We start from the raw sequence: 18,311 nt of genomic DNA on the forward strand, positions 1-18,311 counted from the left end.
GCCAGTCTACGTGGATCCGCCACTGTCTATGATAAAACATTAATGCTGGCGTTGACCAAGTTGCTGTTCCTTTGCGTAGCTCACACCTAAATAGAGAGGTACGTATTCAGCTGAAATATGTTTCGTTGTCGGTCGTTCCTGCTATTGTATTGTCCCTAAATCAAAACATCTCTACCTAGCAAAGTATGTTTGTCGCCTACAAGGCATAAGAAGAAATGAAACTCTTATGGCCATTCCTCGTAATTCCGTGTCATCAAACCCATACATCGTATTATTTACCAACACCATGGCTCGTAAATGCCAGTGACATCAAAATCAAAGGCGACTCAATCTACCAATGGCTCTGAGGGCCTTCCTATCAAGCTAGTAGAATACATTAACGTCTGCGATAAGACTCTAGGTCGAATGTCCTAGGCTTGTAAAACTCTCAACGCCTAGTTGAGCCTAGTAGTAGATCACGATAAAGACCTTAACGTTGAGACGGGTCTGGTACGGGCATAGGCCAATATCATACAACTTGAAGAGGTAAACTACCTGAAGGTAGCTTCACTCGAGACGTATTTAGCGTCATAAAGGATTTGACCGTCAAGGCCACACGAATAGTTGATCTATTCAATTACGCACGTCGTGGCTAGAAAAACCAAGAAGCTTAAGGTGAAATCAATCTCAGAACCAAAACCTGCTCCGACTGCTGATGAAACAGTTTCGAAAAAGTACATTTCGTAATATGTAGTCGTCGCTCGAAAAAATAACAATGATAAAATAATAATAATAATGGGCGAGAACACGCGTCAGCCAGAATGGTAAGACTATACTATTTTAACTCTCAAACAATCATATACAAAGCATTTCAACTACTCCTTGTACAAAATATACATGTTGCAGACTCGATCACCATTCAAGCTTTTCATCTCCACATGATGAGCCTGTCGCAGCAGGGATGATGATATGACCTGCAGCTTTCTCACGTTCCAGATGTTCATTGACCCATTTTTGAATGATACCTTGATAATACATAACGCCAGATTCTCGAGTTGGATGCCTGCATTCAAGACCAAAGTCAATACATTCAAAACAAGCCAATGCTATCGGTGACTTACAGGACACCAGTATCATAAATGCCAAGATTCAGGTTTTTCTGTACGGCGACACAGAGGTCATAGTCCTTCAAATAACAAAAAAAAACCGAAAAGTTACGATCACAGCGGTTATCCCATTATTCATCCCATCCACATTTTACCATACCTCTTGATCAACTTGCAACACATACTTCAAAAACGCTGCAATCGTTTCTTCAGTTGTACTACTTCGAGCAAAAACTTCAGTCACCATCCTTGTCCTAGTTGGACCAAGTGGTATAGCTGGAGGAGAAGAGCGAGTCCGATAAGTGAAAGAAGAGCGGAAACAATACCTTGTTGAGTGCTAAACTTACCTCGTTGAGTAGTAAATACTGGCGAATAGGTGTTGATTGCAAAGTTTGGGAACATACACAACCATAGACCAGGCGATTCTCCTGATGATGTTTTTGATCGAGTAGCTTTGCGTTCAACATGATGTTCGGAATAGTTGTGATGGTTGTCTATTTGGTATGTCTTGATTTCAAAGTCTTCGCTCAAGGTAGGGTGAACGATTGTGCAGTGATAGCACTGTAGTAGAGAGGATATATTAGGTGTGATAAATGAGCGACACGGAAAACTATAATATCGTAAATCATGATATGCGAAGCACTTGCCTCCTGGAAACCATCAACAAATGTCTTATAGTTGAAGTCAAACTCACGTACAATCGTCGAGTGGCTGTGTGACAAAAAAGCTGTTAAAATCACTTCATCTCAAACATGTCTCCAACAATTTATACTTACTAATGATAGTTCTCAAAATCAGTACTCTTGAACTTATCCGCAAGACCTTGAAAATGTTCTTCGAATGGTACAACCTTTTCAGACGGAGCAGACAAGTTGACAAATATAAATCCAGCATCCGTGACATGTATTCGAATAGGAAACAAGCTGAATTGAGTCTTGTCAAAGCTTGTGACTTTATCGAATGATGGTGCTTTGACCAAGGCACCAGAAGTATTATAGGACCATCCATGATAGCGGCAGCCGAGTACAGTTGAAGAGCCAGATTCCTTTTGGACCACGGGTGCAGCACGATGTCGACAAACTATTCTCAGAGAATCATGAGTGACACAAGGTCGACCAAGAAAATTGTAGGTCCAATCAAAGGATCGCTGGAGCGAGGATAAGAGCCAGCTGACCTCACTGCCTTGACCTCACAAACACAACTCACCATTCATAAATCCACGGACCAAACCATCTTCACCGAGAATCAAGATGATGGGATATCCTCCCAAATCAAGTGAGTGGTAGTCACCAGCCTTCACAAATCGTGAGCGATGTGCAGCATACAACCATTTGGAAGCAAAGATTGCTCGTTTTTCAAGTTCGAAATGTTGGGCGTCATGATACCATTTGGCTGGCAGAGTATTCTATGAAAAGTATGATTATTTTAGGATTTAGATTTCAATTTATATGCAAGATAAAATGCTGTATGCAAAAACTGCAATGTCAGCAGACTCACTTGCAAAGAAGGGTTTGATGTCAGGGACGGCGAAGAGTCAGATGTAGAGGCCATGGAAACCTTGAGAATCCGTATATATTTGTATCCGTTGAACTATGGGTCGCTACACTTGGAAGTCAAGATGTATTATAGCGAACGGAGCTTTGTGCTACTCACTTTTGTGGTGTGAGTGGTTGAACACGTTTGAGGCTCAGGAAATGCCGCTCACCTACCAGCATGTTTGCGGGAGGAAACCCATCATAAATGATAATTATTAATTATATAATTATTGTTGAGTCGACGAGTCGACATTGTTGCAAACCCTATCATCCCACACAAACCGTCATCCCAATTTATTAGAGTATGTGAGGAGACTAAACATACTACTAAAGAGTACTAAAGTTGCAGTGTTACCACTTGAAGTCCTCGCCGCAAGTGTCACAGTCCTCAGCTTCAGGTGCTACAGTTGCAGCAGGCAAAATTATATGACCTGCAGCTTTTTCACGTGCTTTATGTTCATTAACCCATTGTCGGACGATGCTTTGGTAAAAAATTACTCCTGATTCGCGAGTTGGATGTCTACATGAAAGAAACAAAATCGAACGAATGAATCGAATGAAAGAAACAGGAAATCAGCTTTGATTCCGTAACAGGACGTACAAGGTGCCGGTATGATAAATCCCAAGATTCAAGTTCCTTTGTGCGATCAGGCAGAGGTCGCAATCCTAGATCGTCGAGGATGAATGTCGTGTTATGCAACAACAACAAAAACGAATCCTTACGACGAATGGCACCTACCTCTTGATCAACTTGATTCCCATACTTTAAAAACTCTGCAATAGTCTCCTCTGACGTAGTCTTTCGAGCAAACACCTCTACAACCATTCGTGTCCTGGTTGGCCCCAGCGGTATTGCTCTTTGAGTACTAAATATTGGCGAGTAACAATTCAAGGCAAAGTTGGGCAGCATAAAGAGCCATAAACCCTCTGACTCTCCAGACGCTGTTTTGCTGCGTGATGCTTTGCGTTCGACGTGGTGTTCACAAAAGTTGTGAAGATTTTCGATTTTATACGTCTTGATGTCAAAGTCTTTGCTCAGACCAGGATGCGCGATTGCACAGTGATAGCACTAGAAGTGGTAGAGTGTGAGATTGTGATGACGCCGAGATTGTAAGATTGCAATGAAGTAGTGGCAAAAAGAAGCGAAAGAATTGGGTCTACGAATGAGTGTTCAACGAAACACCAGTAGAGTTACCACCAATCACGTTACCTCCTGGAATCCATCGACAAAGGTCTTGTAGTTGAAATCAAACTCGCGTGAAAACGTTGAATGACTACAGGTTTGGAATCTTGTAAGTTCACGACCAACGACGAGGAAAGACCAGATAAAGCGAGAAATGCAGCTTCTTACAATTGATAGTCCGCAAAGTCAATACGTTTCAGCTTCTCATCAAGTCCTTCGAAATGTTCCTCGAACGGCACTACCGTCTCATGCGGAGCAGCTAAGTTAACAAATATGAAGCCAGAGTCCATTACATGTACACGAACAGGGAACAAGCTCAATTGAGACTTGTCAAAACCCTCTACATCTTCGAAGGAAGGAGCTTTCACTAGTTGACCGAAGCAATTATAGGACCATCCGTGATAGCGGCACCCTAGGACGGTTGAAGATCCGGACTCCTTGTGCACTACAAGACCGGCTCGGTGCCTACAAACTGTGTCATGGAGCAACGGTTGATCAGAAGTGTGACTGATGCATAGTCATCGATTACACACACCGTTCATAAACCCACGCATCACACCGTCTGGGCCCAGGATTAAGAAGATAGGATAGCCTCCCAAATCGAGTGAAAAGTAGTCCCCAGGTTTCTCAAATCGTGAGCGGTGGGCAGCGTACAACCATTTTTGTGCAAAGATTGATCGTTTTTCAAGTTCGAAATGATCTGAATCGTGAAACCATTTGGCTGGCAGAGTTTGCTATCGATTTGAAGATGTTGTATGTATGAGAATGACTGTAAAATAATTGCTCCACAATGCAAAAACCTCAAAGCTTACCTGCAAGATGGGTTTGGAAGGCGTTTCCTTGCTGTCCCTTGTTGGGGAGGTGGATGAAACTGGCGGAGTCATATTATCTTGAATCTCGGTATGTTATCTACCGGATCTCCGTCTTATGAGACACAGTTTACCAGGTCGAGGCAAAGCAGCAAGTTTCGAGTTTGGGGTTTTGTGGGTTTAAGGTCGCAGGAGCAGACTACATGCCTTCTGACATAAATAAACAGGAGTTATAAACCACGATATGTGGAATATTTAAGCATATGACGCGTGCGTGTGCCAGTTCAGCAGAGTACATGGCATCGATCGTGGATTATTCAAACAAAACTTACAAAACCGGTTTCTATCTCCAAAGCGGTGCGAACAAGGCAAACGATGGCGTTCGTGAGTTCGTGCTCAATATAAACGTCAATTGACTTTACTTTACTGTGAATCGCGCACTGTTCTGCATTGCAACTTGGTTGCAACTTGTTGCTTCGTAAACACTGACGCACCGTTCCATTCTTTTTTGTAGATACGTCGAACACTACGTACCTAGTCAAGTTGGTTCTCATAATCACTTATAGATAGCTGGCCTCGTATCCCATCCTTAAAATACTTGATTCTGCCACGTACCGACTTTACAATCTTTCCAACAAATCCCAACCAATCCCATCTTCGACAAGACTACCGCACATACGCACAGTTGGAGCCCGGTACAGATTTAATAACTACCGATGGCCACCAGCGATGCGCCAAAGCTTCCGGAAAAGCGTTATCTTCTCGTTTGGATTCACGGCTTCATGGGGTATAACAGGACAATCGATCTGCTTTGAATCAACTGACCAAACATTCATACGTTCCATAGATCGGACGAGAGCTTTGATTCCTTCCCGTTGGACGTATTGAGATCCTTGCGCGATAGTTATGGTCTTGTTGGGATAGAAGCACGGGTCTTTCCACAGTTTGAAACTCACGGTGATCCAGAAAAGGCTGTCGTGAAACTCATAAACTGGTTATTACTACATGCAACAACTGCCGAATATGATGGTGTTTTGCTACTCGCACATTCGATGGGTGGTATGTTGCAAAATGCTCAACTTTGCAGCAGGCCAGTGGCAGTTCACCACAGACTCACAGTTCGCTATTACATGTAGGACTCATGGCCTGTGACGCATATAGACAACTATATAGAGTCAACACCAAAGCTAAAGTGCAAAGCAGGAGCGAATGGCTCTTCGATACAGCCAAGAACGCAGGCCAATTCGTCCTTGAACGAGGAATGGCCGTCGCCGATGTAGTTCGCATGCCAGTACGATTGATTGAACATATCAACGTCCCCAAATTCGTTGACGATATAAATAGAGAAATGGATTCCGACGATAGATGGGCTGAAGAGGGTGAAATCCGATTTCCGATAAAAGTCGAGCATGGCGACCTAGTGGTATTGCATGACTCAAATACCACTGAGCCTGCCATATCATTAGAGTCTACTATATCGGAAGCCCTTTCATCCGGTGAATGGATGTTTGTACTAAGTCCAGATGGTGACGAGTTTAGAATGGTGCCTTGTATCCGTGCTCAGAATGACGGGGATATCTCGCCTACTCTAGTATCGGAACAAATCCATGAGTTGAAACAAGCATTGGGTGAGTGATCTACTATGCTGATTTTCTTGTTTTGTTTCTACCTTATGACAACTGGACTTAATTGTCTTCATGATGTTGCAGGAGATTATGTGTATATAGTGAAATTGGGTCAAAATGGTATATTAAGACTATGTAAAGCTGCTGAGAGACCACGGTTGAACGAAGAAGAGTTGACTCAATGGTGGGCGAATCTGTGGAAGCACGACGGTAACGGCAATAAAAGCAATACTATCAGTGAACGTGCCGAATCCAAGAAGCCAAACCCAGCTTCATATGGAAGAGCACCACCACCCTTACCTCGACGAGAAGAAGATACAAAGACTCTTAGTATCGAGACCACTATGGCGAGTAGTGGCAACACCGAAACACCGCCTGAAAGTAGTCTTACACCAATAACTGGCTTCACCGACGATATGGGCAGTGTCAGATCAGAATCATCGAGAATTGTCGACGTGAATTCCATCCAAGGTGATAAAGAGACCATGTTTTCAGCACCGCCAACTCCCATACCTAGAGACTCGATGGCTGGCTCGTCTAGACCAACATCCATGGCTGATTCCTCTCGACGTACTTCTTATGCTGATTCAGCAAGACGAGCAGATTCTATTAGTGACCTGAATCCTCGAGACCTCGTAAACATTGTGGGCATTGTATGTTTCGACTCGCCTTTCTTTGGGCTTCACCGCGCAATCTACCACAAAGCTGCAGGAGAGCGTATTGTATCATTTGCTACTGAGGTTATACCCTCTGCTGTGCGTGAGATTCCAGGAGCTATTCCCAGGGCTATTGGTGAAATGATTCCTCAGAAGATTGCAGGATTCTCGATGCCATGGTACGTTTTCAATCGCTGCTTTGAAGGTGTACTCAATGCCCAAGTTCTTCTCAATCTTTTTCTTTCACCAGGAAATACACTGAAGTTAATACTCCAGACGCCGTGGAAGTCGCCAAGGACGGATTCTCAATGGGCAAAGTCGTAACCTTGCCAGCTGATGGTAGCGATGCTATAATGATTCGTGATGATCCAACATGGAGGAATTCAACATCATCACTTGGCAGTCGTCCAATGTCTAGTGGTTCATTGGATGAACCATCTGGACTACCACCACCACCATTACCGAAACGTGCATCATTAGCTGATGTTGCTGAAGAAATCACTGGTATTGATATAATAGTGTCACCAACATTATCTTCATCTTCAGCTTCGTCATCCGCTGTACCAAGTAGTTCTTCACAGGTGCTTATGGCAAAGGACACCGATGGTGCTGTTAGACCTATGCAGAGACTCCGTACGGCAGGAAACAACGTCAAGAATGCATTGGTTGCTTCAGGTTAGCGGCATGAGTAGAGCTTCCCGGTGGCTTTTTTTGACTGAAGTCTTCTTCCTAGGAAAATCAATGTGGTCTGAAACACGAGAAACAGTCGTCCACACCGACTGGAGGCCTATAACGACTACTGTGCTCGGAGTAGGCGCAATTGCTGGTGCATCTGTTATCGCTCCTGCGCTGGTCGGTGCTTCGATTGGAACCGCTATCGTGCAGAAAGTTGCCGTCATAGTAGCATTGAAATACGGTGACGCAGCAAGAGCTCATCTTCAATTCTTGTATCCATTGTTTGGCGGATCTTCGGTGAGTACCTGTCTCAGTATGCGCAGGGCAAACCTGAACATTCTCCAATAAAGCATCGTCTTTGTTTGTACTTGTAGGATCTGGCTAGTCGGATAGATGATGTGATTTTAGAGGTTGAGAACGGTCACCTCAAAGGATTCCGTGTCTTCTTTGTCGAGGTATTAGCTAGATTATCGTGAGACCGTTTTTGCGCATTAGTGTTAACACATCTACCCTATGCCACTAGTTGCCAGAATCAGAAGGACCACCCAAAACAGTAGGAAATCCGGCCCCTTCAAAAATCGATGCCATTGTGCAAAAACATATGCACAAGACAGACAAACACCCAGCTGTCGCACCAGCAGCTCAAAGAAGGACATTTGTTGCTACTCCACCACAGAAATACGCACATCTCTTCCGATCTGTTGAGACCGAATCCAAAGATGAGATACACGGCCATATGAATATGTTTAGTCGTGAATTGAATCCTGGACATTATTGGAATTTGGTGAATTCCTCGGCAGAAGAGATTGCTCAGGTGTTGAGGAAATCGGCACCTGTTGCTGCTTCGTAGTTTGATTTATGATTTGATTTATGATCTGATGTACATAGCAAGATATAATACAAGATGGTTGCTGAACGAGACGTGTATGCTTGGATTTTAAGAAGAAAACGAATATCGCGTTTGATCGTGTGTTGGTCTGCTTGCTGCAGTTGCTGCGTTTTTTTTTTGCAACATTTTTTTTGATCAAACAAGCTTAAGGAACTACTCCAGAGCAGCCAGCCATGAGCGGACAGGCAGACCAGACAGAGGAACACATCATATCAGCAGATGACATTCTTGTCAAGCTTCCACATCCCCAACAAGATGCTGAGATGCAAGGTGTTGAAGAAGACAAACCAAACTTTCCAGCACTTAAACCACAAGATTTAATGGTATGTCCTGACTATCTTGTATTGAATTTGTTGTATAGAGTCGCTCTCGGTTGAGATATTGAGGAAGGGAACGAGATGATATTAATCAAAGAGTCAAGCACTGAAAAAAAAACTTGTTGATGCTTTTATTGAAACTGATTCCCTTCAATGCGAGAGAGCATATAAGATCATTTATGAGCAATGTTATTGCTGTTAAAGATGAACTATTAGCATAAGCTAATCCTTCTCTGTTGGACTCTTTTTGTTAGAGTGGCAAAAAGGAGACTCGACGAGTCTTGATACCTCCTCATCGATTGACACCGTTAAAGAAGAACTGGATGCAGATATACACGCCGCTAGTGGAGAACATGAAGCTGCAAGTTAGGATGAATCTGAAGGCTAGAGCTGTTGAACTGAGAGTAAGGCATTAACGAGGTACACGAGAGGCTTTTTTTGCTGACATGGTTTCTGTTGTCCTTAGACGTGCCCAGAGACTGAGGAGACAGGTGCTCTACAGAAAGGAGCTGATTTCGTCAAGGCTTTCAGTCTTGGATTTGAGATTGATGTATGTGGTAGATGTGTTTGAAGCTGTACCTGTATTCGTTATCTCCGCTATTTGCATCAGTAGCTCATCCAACTCACCATATTCATCGCATGTAGGATGCCCTGGCTCTGCTCAGACTAGACGACATATACATTGACACATTTGAAATCAAGGATGTCAAAACCCTACATGGCGACCATCTCTCGCGAGCCATTGGCCGAATAGTGGGCAAGGACGGCAAAACACGATTCGCCATTGAAAACGCTTCGAGAACACGTATCGTGGTAGCAGATTCCAAGATTCATATCTTGGGATCGTTTGGAAATATCAAGATTGCTCGAGATGCTGTTGTGAATCTCATATTGGGTGCTAGTCCGGGAAAGGTGTATTCGCATTTGAGGATTGTGGGAGCTCGTATGAAGGAGGTATGGACATGTTTTTTTTTTTTTGTTGTTGGTTTTGTTAACTGACTGTGTTTTACGCTTGTTAGAGGTTCTGAATGTGAATGCTAGTAATGAAATGCTCTTCTTCATCTTTGTATATACACGTATTTCAACAATTATATAATTGGTGTCCATTCTTTGGGATTTGCTGCGACACTTTCTTGTTTTGTCCAAGTCATATTCACGAGACTCGCAAGACTGATTCGACCTTCGCAGAGGCCACAAGACCCATCTATGACGAGGATCGGCCACAGACACGTATTGGAAGAGGTGACATAAATTCCGTCCCCCCAGAAGGTGAGTTTTTAGTATTCGTCCGTTTCTCAGCATTAAAAATAGTGCTGAATCTAGGCAAAATGATTTCATAGATCCATTGATTTCTGCAGTGGCATCAAAATTCGGAGATTGCAGTGGAAATCGCAATTGTTTTAGGCTAACGACCAAACGTTGATTTTCAACCTTCGCAGGCAGTGTGTTGCCACAGCTGTCGTGTCGGAGTGTTTTCGCATTACCATGAATACTGGATCTGTATCATTAAATTTGGCATGCTTGCCCGCTGTCTGATTAGTATTCCGTGGTAGAGCAGGTTGTCGAAACTTGAAGCACAAAATTTCTTGACAGACTCTGTATTTCAATCAAGTAATACACCAACAATCAACGAGAGAGAGAGAGAAATTAGATGTGTAGTAACAGCGAACCGACGTGCTCATTTAGTTCGAGCAGTCAGATTAGGAAACCACCTTTTAATCTTGGTCCACAAGCCATTTTCGTTTCCATCCATCGAGGCAAAGGAGGCGACGTGGTAATTGGGACCTTGAATTTCACCAAAGTAGAAAAAGAAACAAGAGATGCGATGCATCCAACAAAAAAAGACAAACAGAAGATGTGTCGCAACGACATTCGATGCCATCCTCTATTTCCCATCATCCAATACACACAGCTGATACAAGATCTAATGAATGCATGAGATTTGATTAGAACTCAGGCGTTTAACGGAGCGATATCCACTTTGAGATCGAAAAAAAATAAGGCAAAAAAAAAACCTTGGAAGCTTCACTCGATGCACGGTCTTTCCCAACCAATCAAACGCCACTTACTTTCTAACTCCTAATGATGGAGAGATATGATGCATCATCATCTCCAGCCCTCCCTTTTCACTCATCCCCTATGATGTTTTGAGTTTGATGCATGTCAAGAATTTCAGAGCTCGATCAACGATCAACCGACTGAAACCGAAAATAACCAGGAAAATAAATTAGATTTCGCTGCGTATATCCGTTTCTCACGTAATTGCACCTCAGGAACGTTGGCCAGTTGCTCAATGTGCGTCGTGAGTCTTCGAAATTCATTCTCCACAACCAAACTCAATTTTCCACAGGATTCGAGCACGGGGTCGACATTTTAAGCCTGTAAATCATCAGGATGCATGAGAATACACGTAACTTCATACCTAGCTGTCCGCGATCTGGGCTTTCACGTGGCATTGAAAACCCTTTTGAGTTCCGCTCAAATTGAATTTGTCGCTGTAGACTTAAGCAATTACAACAATGGCCGACGAGGCAAGTCGTTATCAATTTCACATGCATTTTTACTGTATCCTAACTGCCTTTGTACTTTAATAGAAGGTGTATTCTGTACCTGAGTTGGCTCCTTTTATAAAAACGACTGGTGTTTCAATCGAGCTGCCTGGAACGAAGGAAAATGGATTTTCTGGTACGTTTTCTTCTCTTGGAACTTACAGGCCCTAGTCCTCGTCGGTCATGCATCGTGGTGACGTGAAATCGCGCTTCAAAATGCATGAGATTTGACCCCCTTTCATAATATTTTTGCCTCAAACCACAACCAATGTTTCATGCTTCATCATGTTCTTTGTTTGCAATGGATCGCTCTTCCTTTCGTATTGTGCATCTCTTGAGTTGGTTGCTAACTTCCCTCTCTCAACCCCACAAACACAGGCATCTATCGATCTGCACTCTTGCCAAACAAACTAGTTCACGGCTGGAGCGATTGTAAAACAATCTATGAAGCTTTCGAGTCTGGTTGTGCAAAGGCGGGCAAGGATGCTCCTTGTCTCGGTCACAAGGAACGCCAAGTTAGCAATGGTGTCGTTACTTGGACTGGCTATGTATATCAATCTTGGGCAGAAGTCGGGCGTCGTCGTCTAGAATTCGGAGCTGGATTGCAAGAGATCCGTGCTAGTATCGTCAAGGCTGACGTAAATGACAAGTGGCCTGTTGGTATCTATGCCATCAACAGGTATCCATGTTTTGCTCTAGAGCTTTTCTTGCTGCCAGTTGCTAACACAAGCTTATTTTGCAGACCAGAATGGTATATCACCGACCACGCCGTCCACGCATACTCAAACATGACAGTCGCACTCTTTGACACATTGGGGCCAGATTCAGTCACCTACATCATCAATCACGCCAACTTGAGTGTCGTAGTATGCAGTATCGAACGAGTACCAAACTTGTTGGCTGTCGCTTCTCGATGTCCAAGTCTCAAATGCATCGTGTCTATGGACTCGTTGACTAACCCAGGAGTCATTCCTCAACCTGGGTCTCTGTTGAAACAGTGGGCTGCTGAAAAGGGAATTACCTTGTTGGGCTTTGGTGAAGTTGAGGCTTTGGGTCGTGCTCATCCTCATCCTTTACGCAAGCCTGCTCCTGAGGATATCGCTACCTTGTGTTATAGTAAGTTTTGCATACTTCACTCCTTGATCATCATGGTTTTTTTGTGCTGACCCAGCCTCTTTCTGGAAAAATAGCTTCTGGAACTACAGGCAATCCAAGTAAGTGATTTTCGTCAATGAGTGTCATTGACGCCGATTGGAAACTCACATTGTTGTTCCGTATCTCTAGAGTAAGAGGAGACTTCATCCGAAGGCGACGAATGTCAGATTTTAGCGCATTGTTTCACTTGCTGAGAGGCCAACAAAACACAATATCACTCTAGGGGCGCAATCGTCACTCATGATAACTTTATTTCATCTGCACATGCTCTACAAATCATTGGTATTGACTTTTCAGCTGGTCAGCGATACATTTCATACTTGCCTCTGGCGCATATCTATGACAGAAACAATTTGGTCGGTGCTACTCGTGGTGGTTGTGTAATTGGTTTCTCCCGTGGTGATGGTATGTACCCGTTGAAGGCAGTTTTCAGAGTATCACGGTAGACTCTGTAGGTTTTTTTTGTGGCATCCAAAACAAACCAACATTTTCCAATAGTCGCATTACTCTTTGCCGACATTGCCGAATTCAAACCCCACATATTCGCATCCGTACCTCGTCTCCTCAACCGTCTACACGCAGCCATCATGAATGCAACTGTAAACTCTAATTCAAAAGTGACTTCAACTCTTTTCAAAATGGCACTTGATGCCAAAACTGCCAATTTGAACAATCATGGTACTTTAACACATTCATTGTGGGATCGGTTGGTGTTTGCCAAAGTCAAGAATCTTTTGGGAGGAAACGTCAAACTCATTACGAGTGGAAGTGCACCGATTTCTGGTGAAGTCTTGACCTTCCTTCGAGTTGTGTTTAGTTGTGAGGTTGTGGAAGGATGGGGAGCAACTGAGGTGAGTCCTGAAGGTATAGCGGAATGCTCCTCTTGTAATACCCATGTTTTTTTGGTGTTCTCATAGACCGCTGCCTCTGGAACAGTCAACTTGCAAACTGATTACACTTCTGGCGGAAAGATTGGTGCCATCATTCCTTGGTATATTGTATAACAACACCTATTCCCATTGCCGCAAAAGTTGATAACACAGATCTGTGATTGCATAGCTCTGAAATTCGATTGGCTGACATTCCTGAAATGAAGTATACTTCAACGGACAAGCCCTTCCCCAGAGGTGAAATCCTCATACGTGGTCCTAACGTGTTCCAGGGCTACTACAAGGATGTTGAAAAGACCAAGGAAGCTCTTGTTGATGGATGGTGAGTCGAGATGAGATTGTTCGTTTTTGTGGTCAACTGATATGTTCTCGTTGTAATGTTAGGTACTACACTGGAGACGTTGGTGCTATTGATGAGAAGGGTCGCTTGCAAATCGTTGATCGGTATGACAGTATCGAGATTTTACCTTTGTGCTCATATCTGACACTGTCCTATCCTGAACTTTAGACGCAAGCATATTTTCAAGTTGGTAAGTACCGTCTGTATTGACAGGCAGTTCCTGCGTATTTTGACAGGAATGCTAAATCTTTTCTGGAATGTTCATAGGCTCAAGGAGAGGTGAGCGCAAAAGACACCATGTTGCTGTTCGCTCAATACATAGCTTACATTGTTTTCTCCCACTAGTACGTTGCTCCAGAGAAGCTAGAAAACATTTTCTTGCAAAGTGACTACATCATGCAATGCTTCGTGTGGGGTGATTCTCTCCAAGTATGCGTGCTATGGTTACGTTCTTTACCACCTTTTTCCTCACATCAAACACAACACCCACACGATTAGAACTGTTTGGTAGCTGTGATTGTACCAGAAGCAGAAACTTCCATGAAACTTGCCATGGAAAAAGGATGGCTCCCTAAAGGAACACCTATTCCAGCTCTTGGTGTTCAATCCGATGGCTATGTTGCCTTGAGTCGTGATGCTCGATACAAGCAACTTGTGTTGGCTGATATGCAAAAGGTGAGTTCTTTGATTGGAGATTACGAAGCAGTGTTGTACGAATCGTGATCTATGAATTGGATATGTCCTTTTTGTGTTTTAGCTTTTTTGCTCCTTTCCTAACCTTTACACTATTTGCACAGTTGGCCAAAAAGTACAAACTCTCAGGCTTTGAGATTCCCAAGGACGTTTTCGTAACCCCTGAAATGATGTCCATTGACAATGGATTGTTGACACCTACTCTCAAAGTTATGAGAAATGTTGCAGCTGTAAGTTTTGGCTTGCTCGAGTCAAAGTTTCCGGGAAGACAGAACAACTGATACGCGTGTTTTGAATGAAAATAGGAAAAGTTCCGTCCTCACATTGATGAGATGTATGGTAAAATAAATGCATCTGCCAAGGTTGAAGATTTGGGCAAACTGTAAAAGAAGTTGATTTTGGTGTCTGATTTCAAACATTATAAACTTTTTCGTGTCGTGTGAAGTAAAAAGCAACGAGTTTTTTGTTTTGCGCTTTGCAGTAGTACAGTAGTATATTGGAAAGGTTCTAATATGCGACGATTGAAAAAAAGGGGACATGAGTCGACATGCACAAGAAGTGTTGAAATCTCAGCCAAGCTTTCAGGAGCCATGAGGGCCACATTAAGGCTCGTGCCAAACATCAAAGCTGCTATAGGCACTCCAGTAGCTATAGAACTAGATGGTTCCAGGTGTATCATCGGAAGGAGCAGTGTAAGTCAACTTCTCGCCCTGTGTTGTTAGTGTTTGTTTAAAGATCGGGTTTGGCCAAAGGAGATGTGGACACGTCCATACATAAATCGTATCTGCTCAGCAGTAGATATGACTTTGGATCTCGCTCTAGGGCTTCTACTAACTTGAAATGCACTGTCTGACCCAACATCACGTTTTTTTCAGATCCGATTGTCGGTGGTAATAAACGATGCTAGCATATCAAGAGAACACGCTCAGATTGCCTTCAAACAAGATACACAGTCGTATACTATAAAGGATATGGGTAGTACGAATGGGGTAAGCTTGTGTAGAATCCAAAATTATTGCTTCTTTTGACTTTGGCAGGAAAGCAACGACCTAATAACATCAATTTTAGGTCGCCATCAACAATATCAGAATATATGCCATGACTGAAGTCCCGCTCTCATTTGGAGACATGATTGTATTTGGCCCTGGCCTCATGTATCCCCAAGGAAGTGAGATTTCAACCATCTACCCGCACACATATACATATAGATTCGAACAGTATCAACAAGAACAGCAACAACCGCAGCCAAATCCACCTGTACCGAGTATACAACAGTCAAGCAGCTTGAAGCGACGACGTGACGACGACGACGAAGGAGACGATATCACGCAAAAGATCAAAGGAACAGCACCAACGAAAACCACATCAGACGATGAATTCTTCCAAAATGAATTATGCTGCCCGATATGTATAGGATTGTATAGTAACCCCGTCATGCTACCATGTGGACATTCGTTTTGTGAGGTGTGCTTGAAGACATGGATAGATGGACAGACCAAAAAGTGTTGTCCGACCTGTCGAGCAGCCGTGTCAAGGAAATCTTTGCCAATCCGGAATCATGCTTTGCGCAGTACTGTGGAGGCCTGGAAGGCTAAAAAGAAGACATAAGCGATGTTGTGGACATGATGAAGGGCGGGGAGTATGGGGATGTCGTAGAGAGCTTTTGCTATTGTAAGATAAGTTTGATTCGGTTTCGCATGTATGATTAGCACGTGTATTTTGTCAATGCCTCGTATCATATGAAAACACTCTTGTAAAGGAGAGATGGTTCGACGGCAGGCAGGGTAAGAGACAAGGTTGCATGTTGCAACGTAGTAGCCAGTGACAGTGTGCCGCCGTTAAGGTCGAGATCTGGGCTTTCGTCCGGCCTTCACCAGCAAGAATTCTTTACACATGTGATACTTTCCTGTGGAGAACCGCAGCTTCTTCGACGTGATTCGGTACCATATCCTGATGCCGATGCGGAAGGAAAAAGTTAATTGCTCGGGCTATTACGTCCTCGTGTCGACACAATAGTCTTATATCCTGAGAAAGTGGAGTTTCAATTTCTGACTTTCTTGACAACACAACATCCACCAAAAAAGGGCAGAGAGGCAGGGAGAGATAGATTTGGTATGTGCTTCTAAGATGTCATCCATCAGGTATGTGGATGCTTGCTTGTCAGCTTTCTGCAATCGAGAAATCCAAGTTGTTTCAATACTAATTTTTGAATTCGTCGTTACAACCCAGTTTCATACCAACTCAACATTCCACCCACATCAATCTATCTAGATTTTTGTCCATCGTGAATGAATGCGCTGCCTCCTCCTTGCTGTAGCCACCCCACGCTAATCATGTTCATCAACACTCCCAACACAAAGAGCGGTTTGATCTCTTCCCCAATAGTTGGCACCGGTCTTCACGAGCGTGGACCGACATCAAACTATCTCCCAGCTGTACGGCCCCGGTACAGCTGTAGGCAGAGCTTTGCTAAACTCCACCTTCAGGTGGTTGGCACATGCATCCATCCGTCATTGGACGAGCGACGTTGCAAATGTGATGCACCCAAGTAACAGCATATCGACGGAAAAGCCACGTCGGCAGGAAATGGGTACCTGCGAAATGGGTGGTGCCTTTACTGTAGCCTTTTTACTCTCTGGAGTGGCACACTGAAGTTTAACGAGACCGGCTCTGACTGATTTCGATCGGCTTTGAAGCTCAAGGGCAAAAGGAAGTTTTTCGCCTTTTAGACGTCTAGAATTATGTGTCGTTTTACTGTGTCTTTGCTGTACTTGATGCTAATTCATTGTCTTGGCTGTTTAGGTCTTGCGCCTTCTGAAACTCCTCTTATAACTCGTTCTATCGAGTCCAGCTCGCCACCGTGCCAATGTGGCCATAGCCAGTTCCTGAAAAACACAGAGGAGCACCTACATAGACGGATGAGCAAAAGTTTGGTCGCAACCATTTGTATCTTTTTATGGTGAATAAAAAGCAAGCATATATGAACCATTTATTGACTTGCTGCCCTTCTAAGGAGATCGAGTTGTTCTGTCCGCTTGCGCCGAGAAACTGCAATCTTGAAAATACATATCAAAAACAGATCCCTGCGGTTTTGCAACAATTGAAGCCTAGGGAAAGATAGCGCGGTATGTGCTCAGCTAAACTTGCCCATCCTTGTGTAATTCTCCTCTCGCATTGTCGCTCATCACCACATCTTTTCGCTAGATCTGTTTGACCACCTCGTGATAAGAGGAATTCTTGAAGCTAGATTTCGCATCTCTATTAGCTCGTATAAATAATCTTTACCTGACGATGGCTCGTAAAGCCAAAAAACTGAAGGTGACATCAACATCAACGTCAAATCCTCCTCCAGCGACAACTAATGGAATAGCATCAAGTGGCACTTTAGAAGGTCTTCCCATCGAATTAGTAGAATACGTATTACATTACTCGAACGATAAGACTCTAGGACGTATGGCTCGGGCCTGTAAAACTCTGAACGCTATGGTCGTCCCAACACTCTACGAGTGTATTAAAGAAATAGACCAGGATGAATCTCACAAAACCTTTGAGATGGGTCTTGGAAGATCATGGACCAATGTCATCAGACGAAGAGCAAAGCTACCTGATGGCAGTTTCACACAACACGTATTTAGGGTTATAAAGGATTTGACAATCAAGGCTAGCCACAACTTTTGGGTGGATAAGATGGATGAGCTTGTATCGTTGACTGAGCTTCGCATCTTTACACTCAACCCGCCGACGAAGAAGTTGCATGTCCCACCCACAGTGACCGATTTATCCATTGATTACACTCATGACGAACGAGGGCTTAAAACTGTCGTGCCCACTTTAAATAGGATTAGACGTCTGAACTTTGCCGGACCATTTGACGACAATATGGAATATTTTAGTGGGTTTCTTGACAATC

General features: G+C 43.6%; 2 protein-coding genes across 2 annotated transcripts; both read left to right on the top strand.

Moving 5' to 3' along the window:
- Positions 1-5,328: 5,328 nt before the first annotated feature.
- SmJEL517_g04923 (uncharacterized protein) lies at positions 5,329-8,418 on the top strand (the record flags this gene model as incomplete). The annotated part of the gene is made up of 8 exons (XM_031170851.1): positions 5,329-5,399; positions 5,460-5,671; positions 5,749-6,240; positions 6,322-7,072; positions 7,144-7,568; positions 7,627-7,865; positions 7,943-8,023; positions 8,092-8,418. 8 exons carry the CDS (start codon positions 5,329-5,331, stop codon positions 8,416-8,418), a joined length of 2,598 nt encoding a protein of 865 aa, XP_031023174.1.
- A 212-nt stretch (positions 8,419-8,630) lies between these two features.
- SmJEL517_g04924 (uncharacterized protein) lies at positions 8,631-14,787 on the top strand (the record flags this gene model as incomplete). The annotated part of the gene is made up of 20 exons (XM_031170852.1): positions 8,631-8,780; positions 9,029-9,178; positions 9,241-9,324; positions 9,420-9,728; positions 11,369-11,459; positions 11,702-12,002; positions 12,066-12,439; positions 12,514-12,541; positions 12,608-12,640; positions 12,702-12,883; positions 12,977-13,329; positions 13,396-13,469; positions 13,538-13,690; positions 13,753-13,812; positions 13,877-13,898; positions 13,976-13,987; positions 14,054-14,137; positions 14,207-14,383; positions 14,506-14,631; positions 14,707-14,787. The coding sequence occupies 20 exons, from the start codon at positions 8,631-8,633 to the stop codon at positions 14,785-14,787; spliced, it is 2,844 nt and encodes a 947-aa protein (XP_031023210.1).
- Between the last annotated feature and the right edge of the window lie 3,524 nt (positions 14,788-18,311).

The sequence above is a fragment of the Synchytrium microbalum genome (assembly GCF_006535985.1).
Source record: "Synchytrium microbalum strain JEL517 chromosome Unknown SmJEL517_scf0038, whole genome shotgun sequence".
Classification (NCBI taxonomy): Eukaryota; Fungi; Chytridiomycota; class Chytridiomycetes; order Synchytriales; family Synchytriaceae; genus Synchytrium; species Synchytrium microbalum.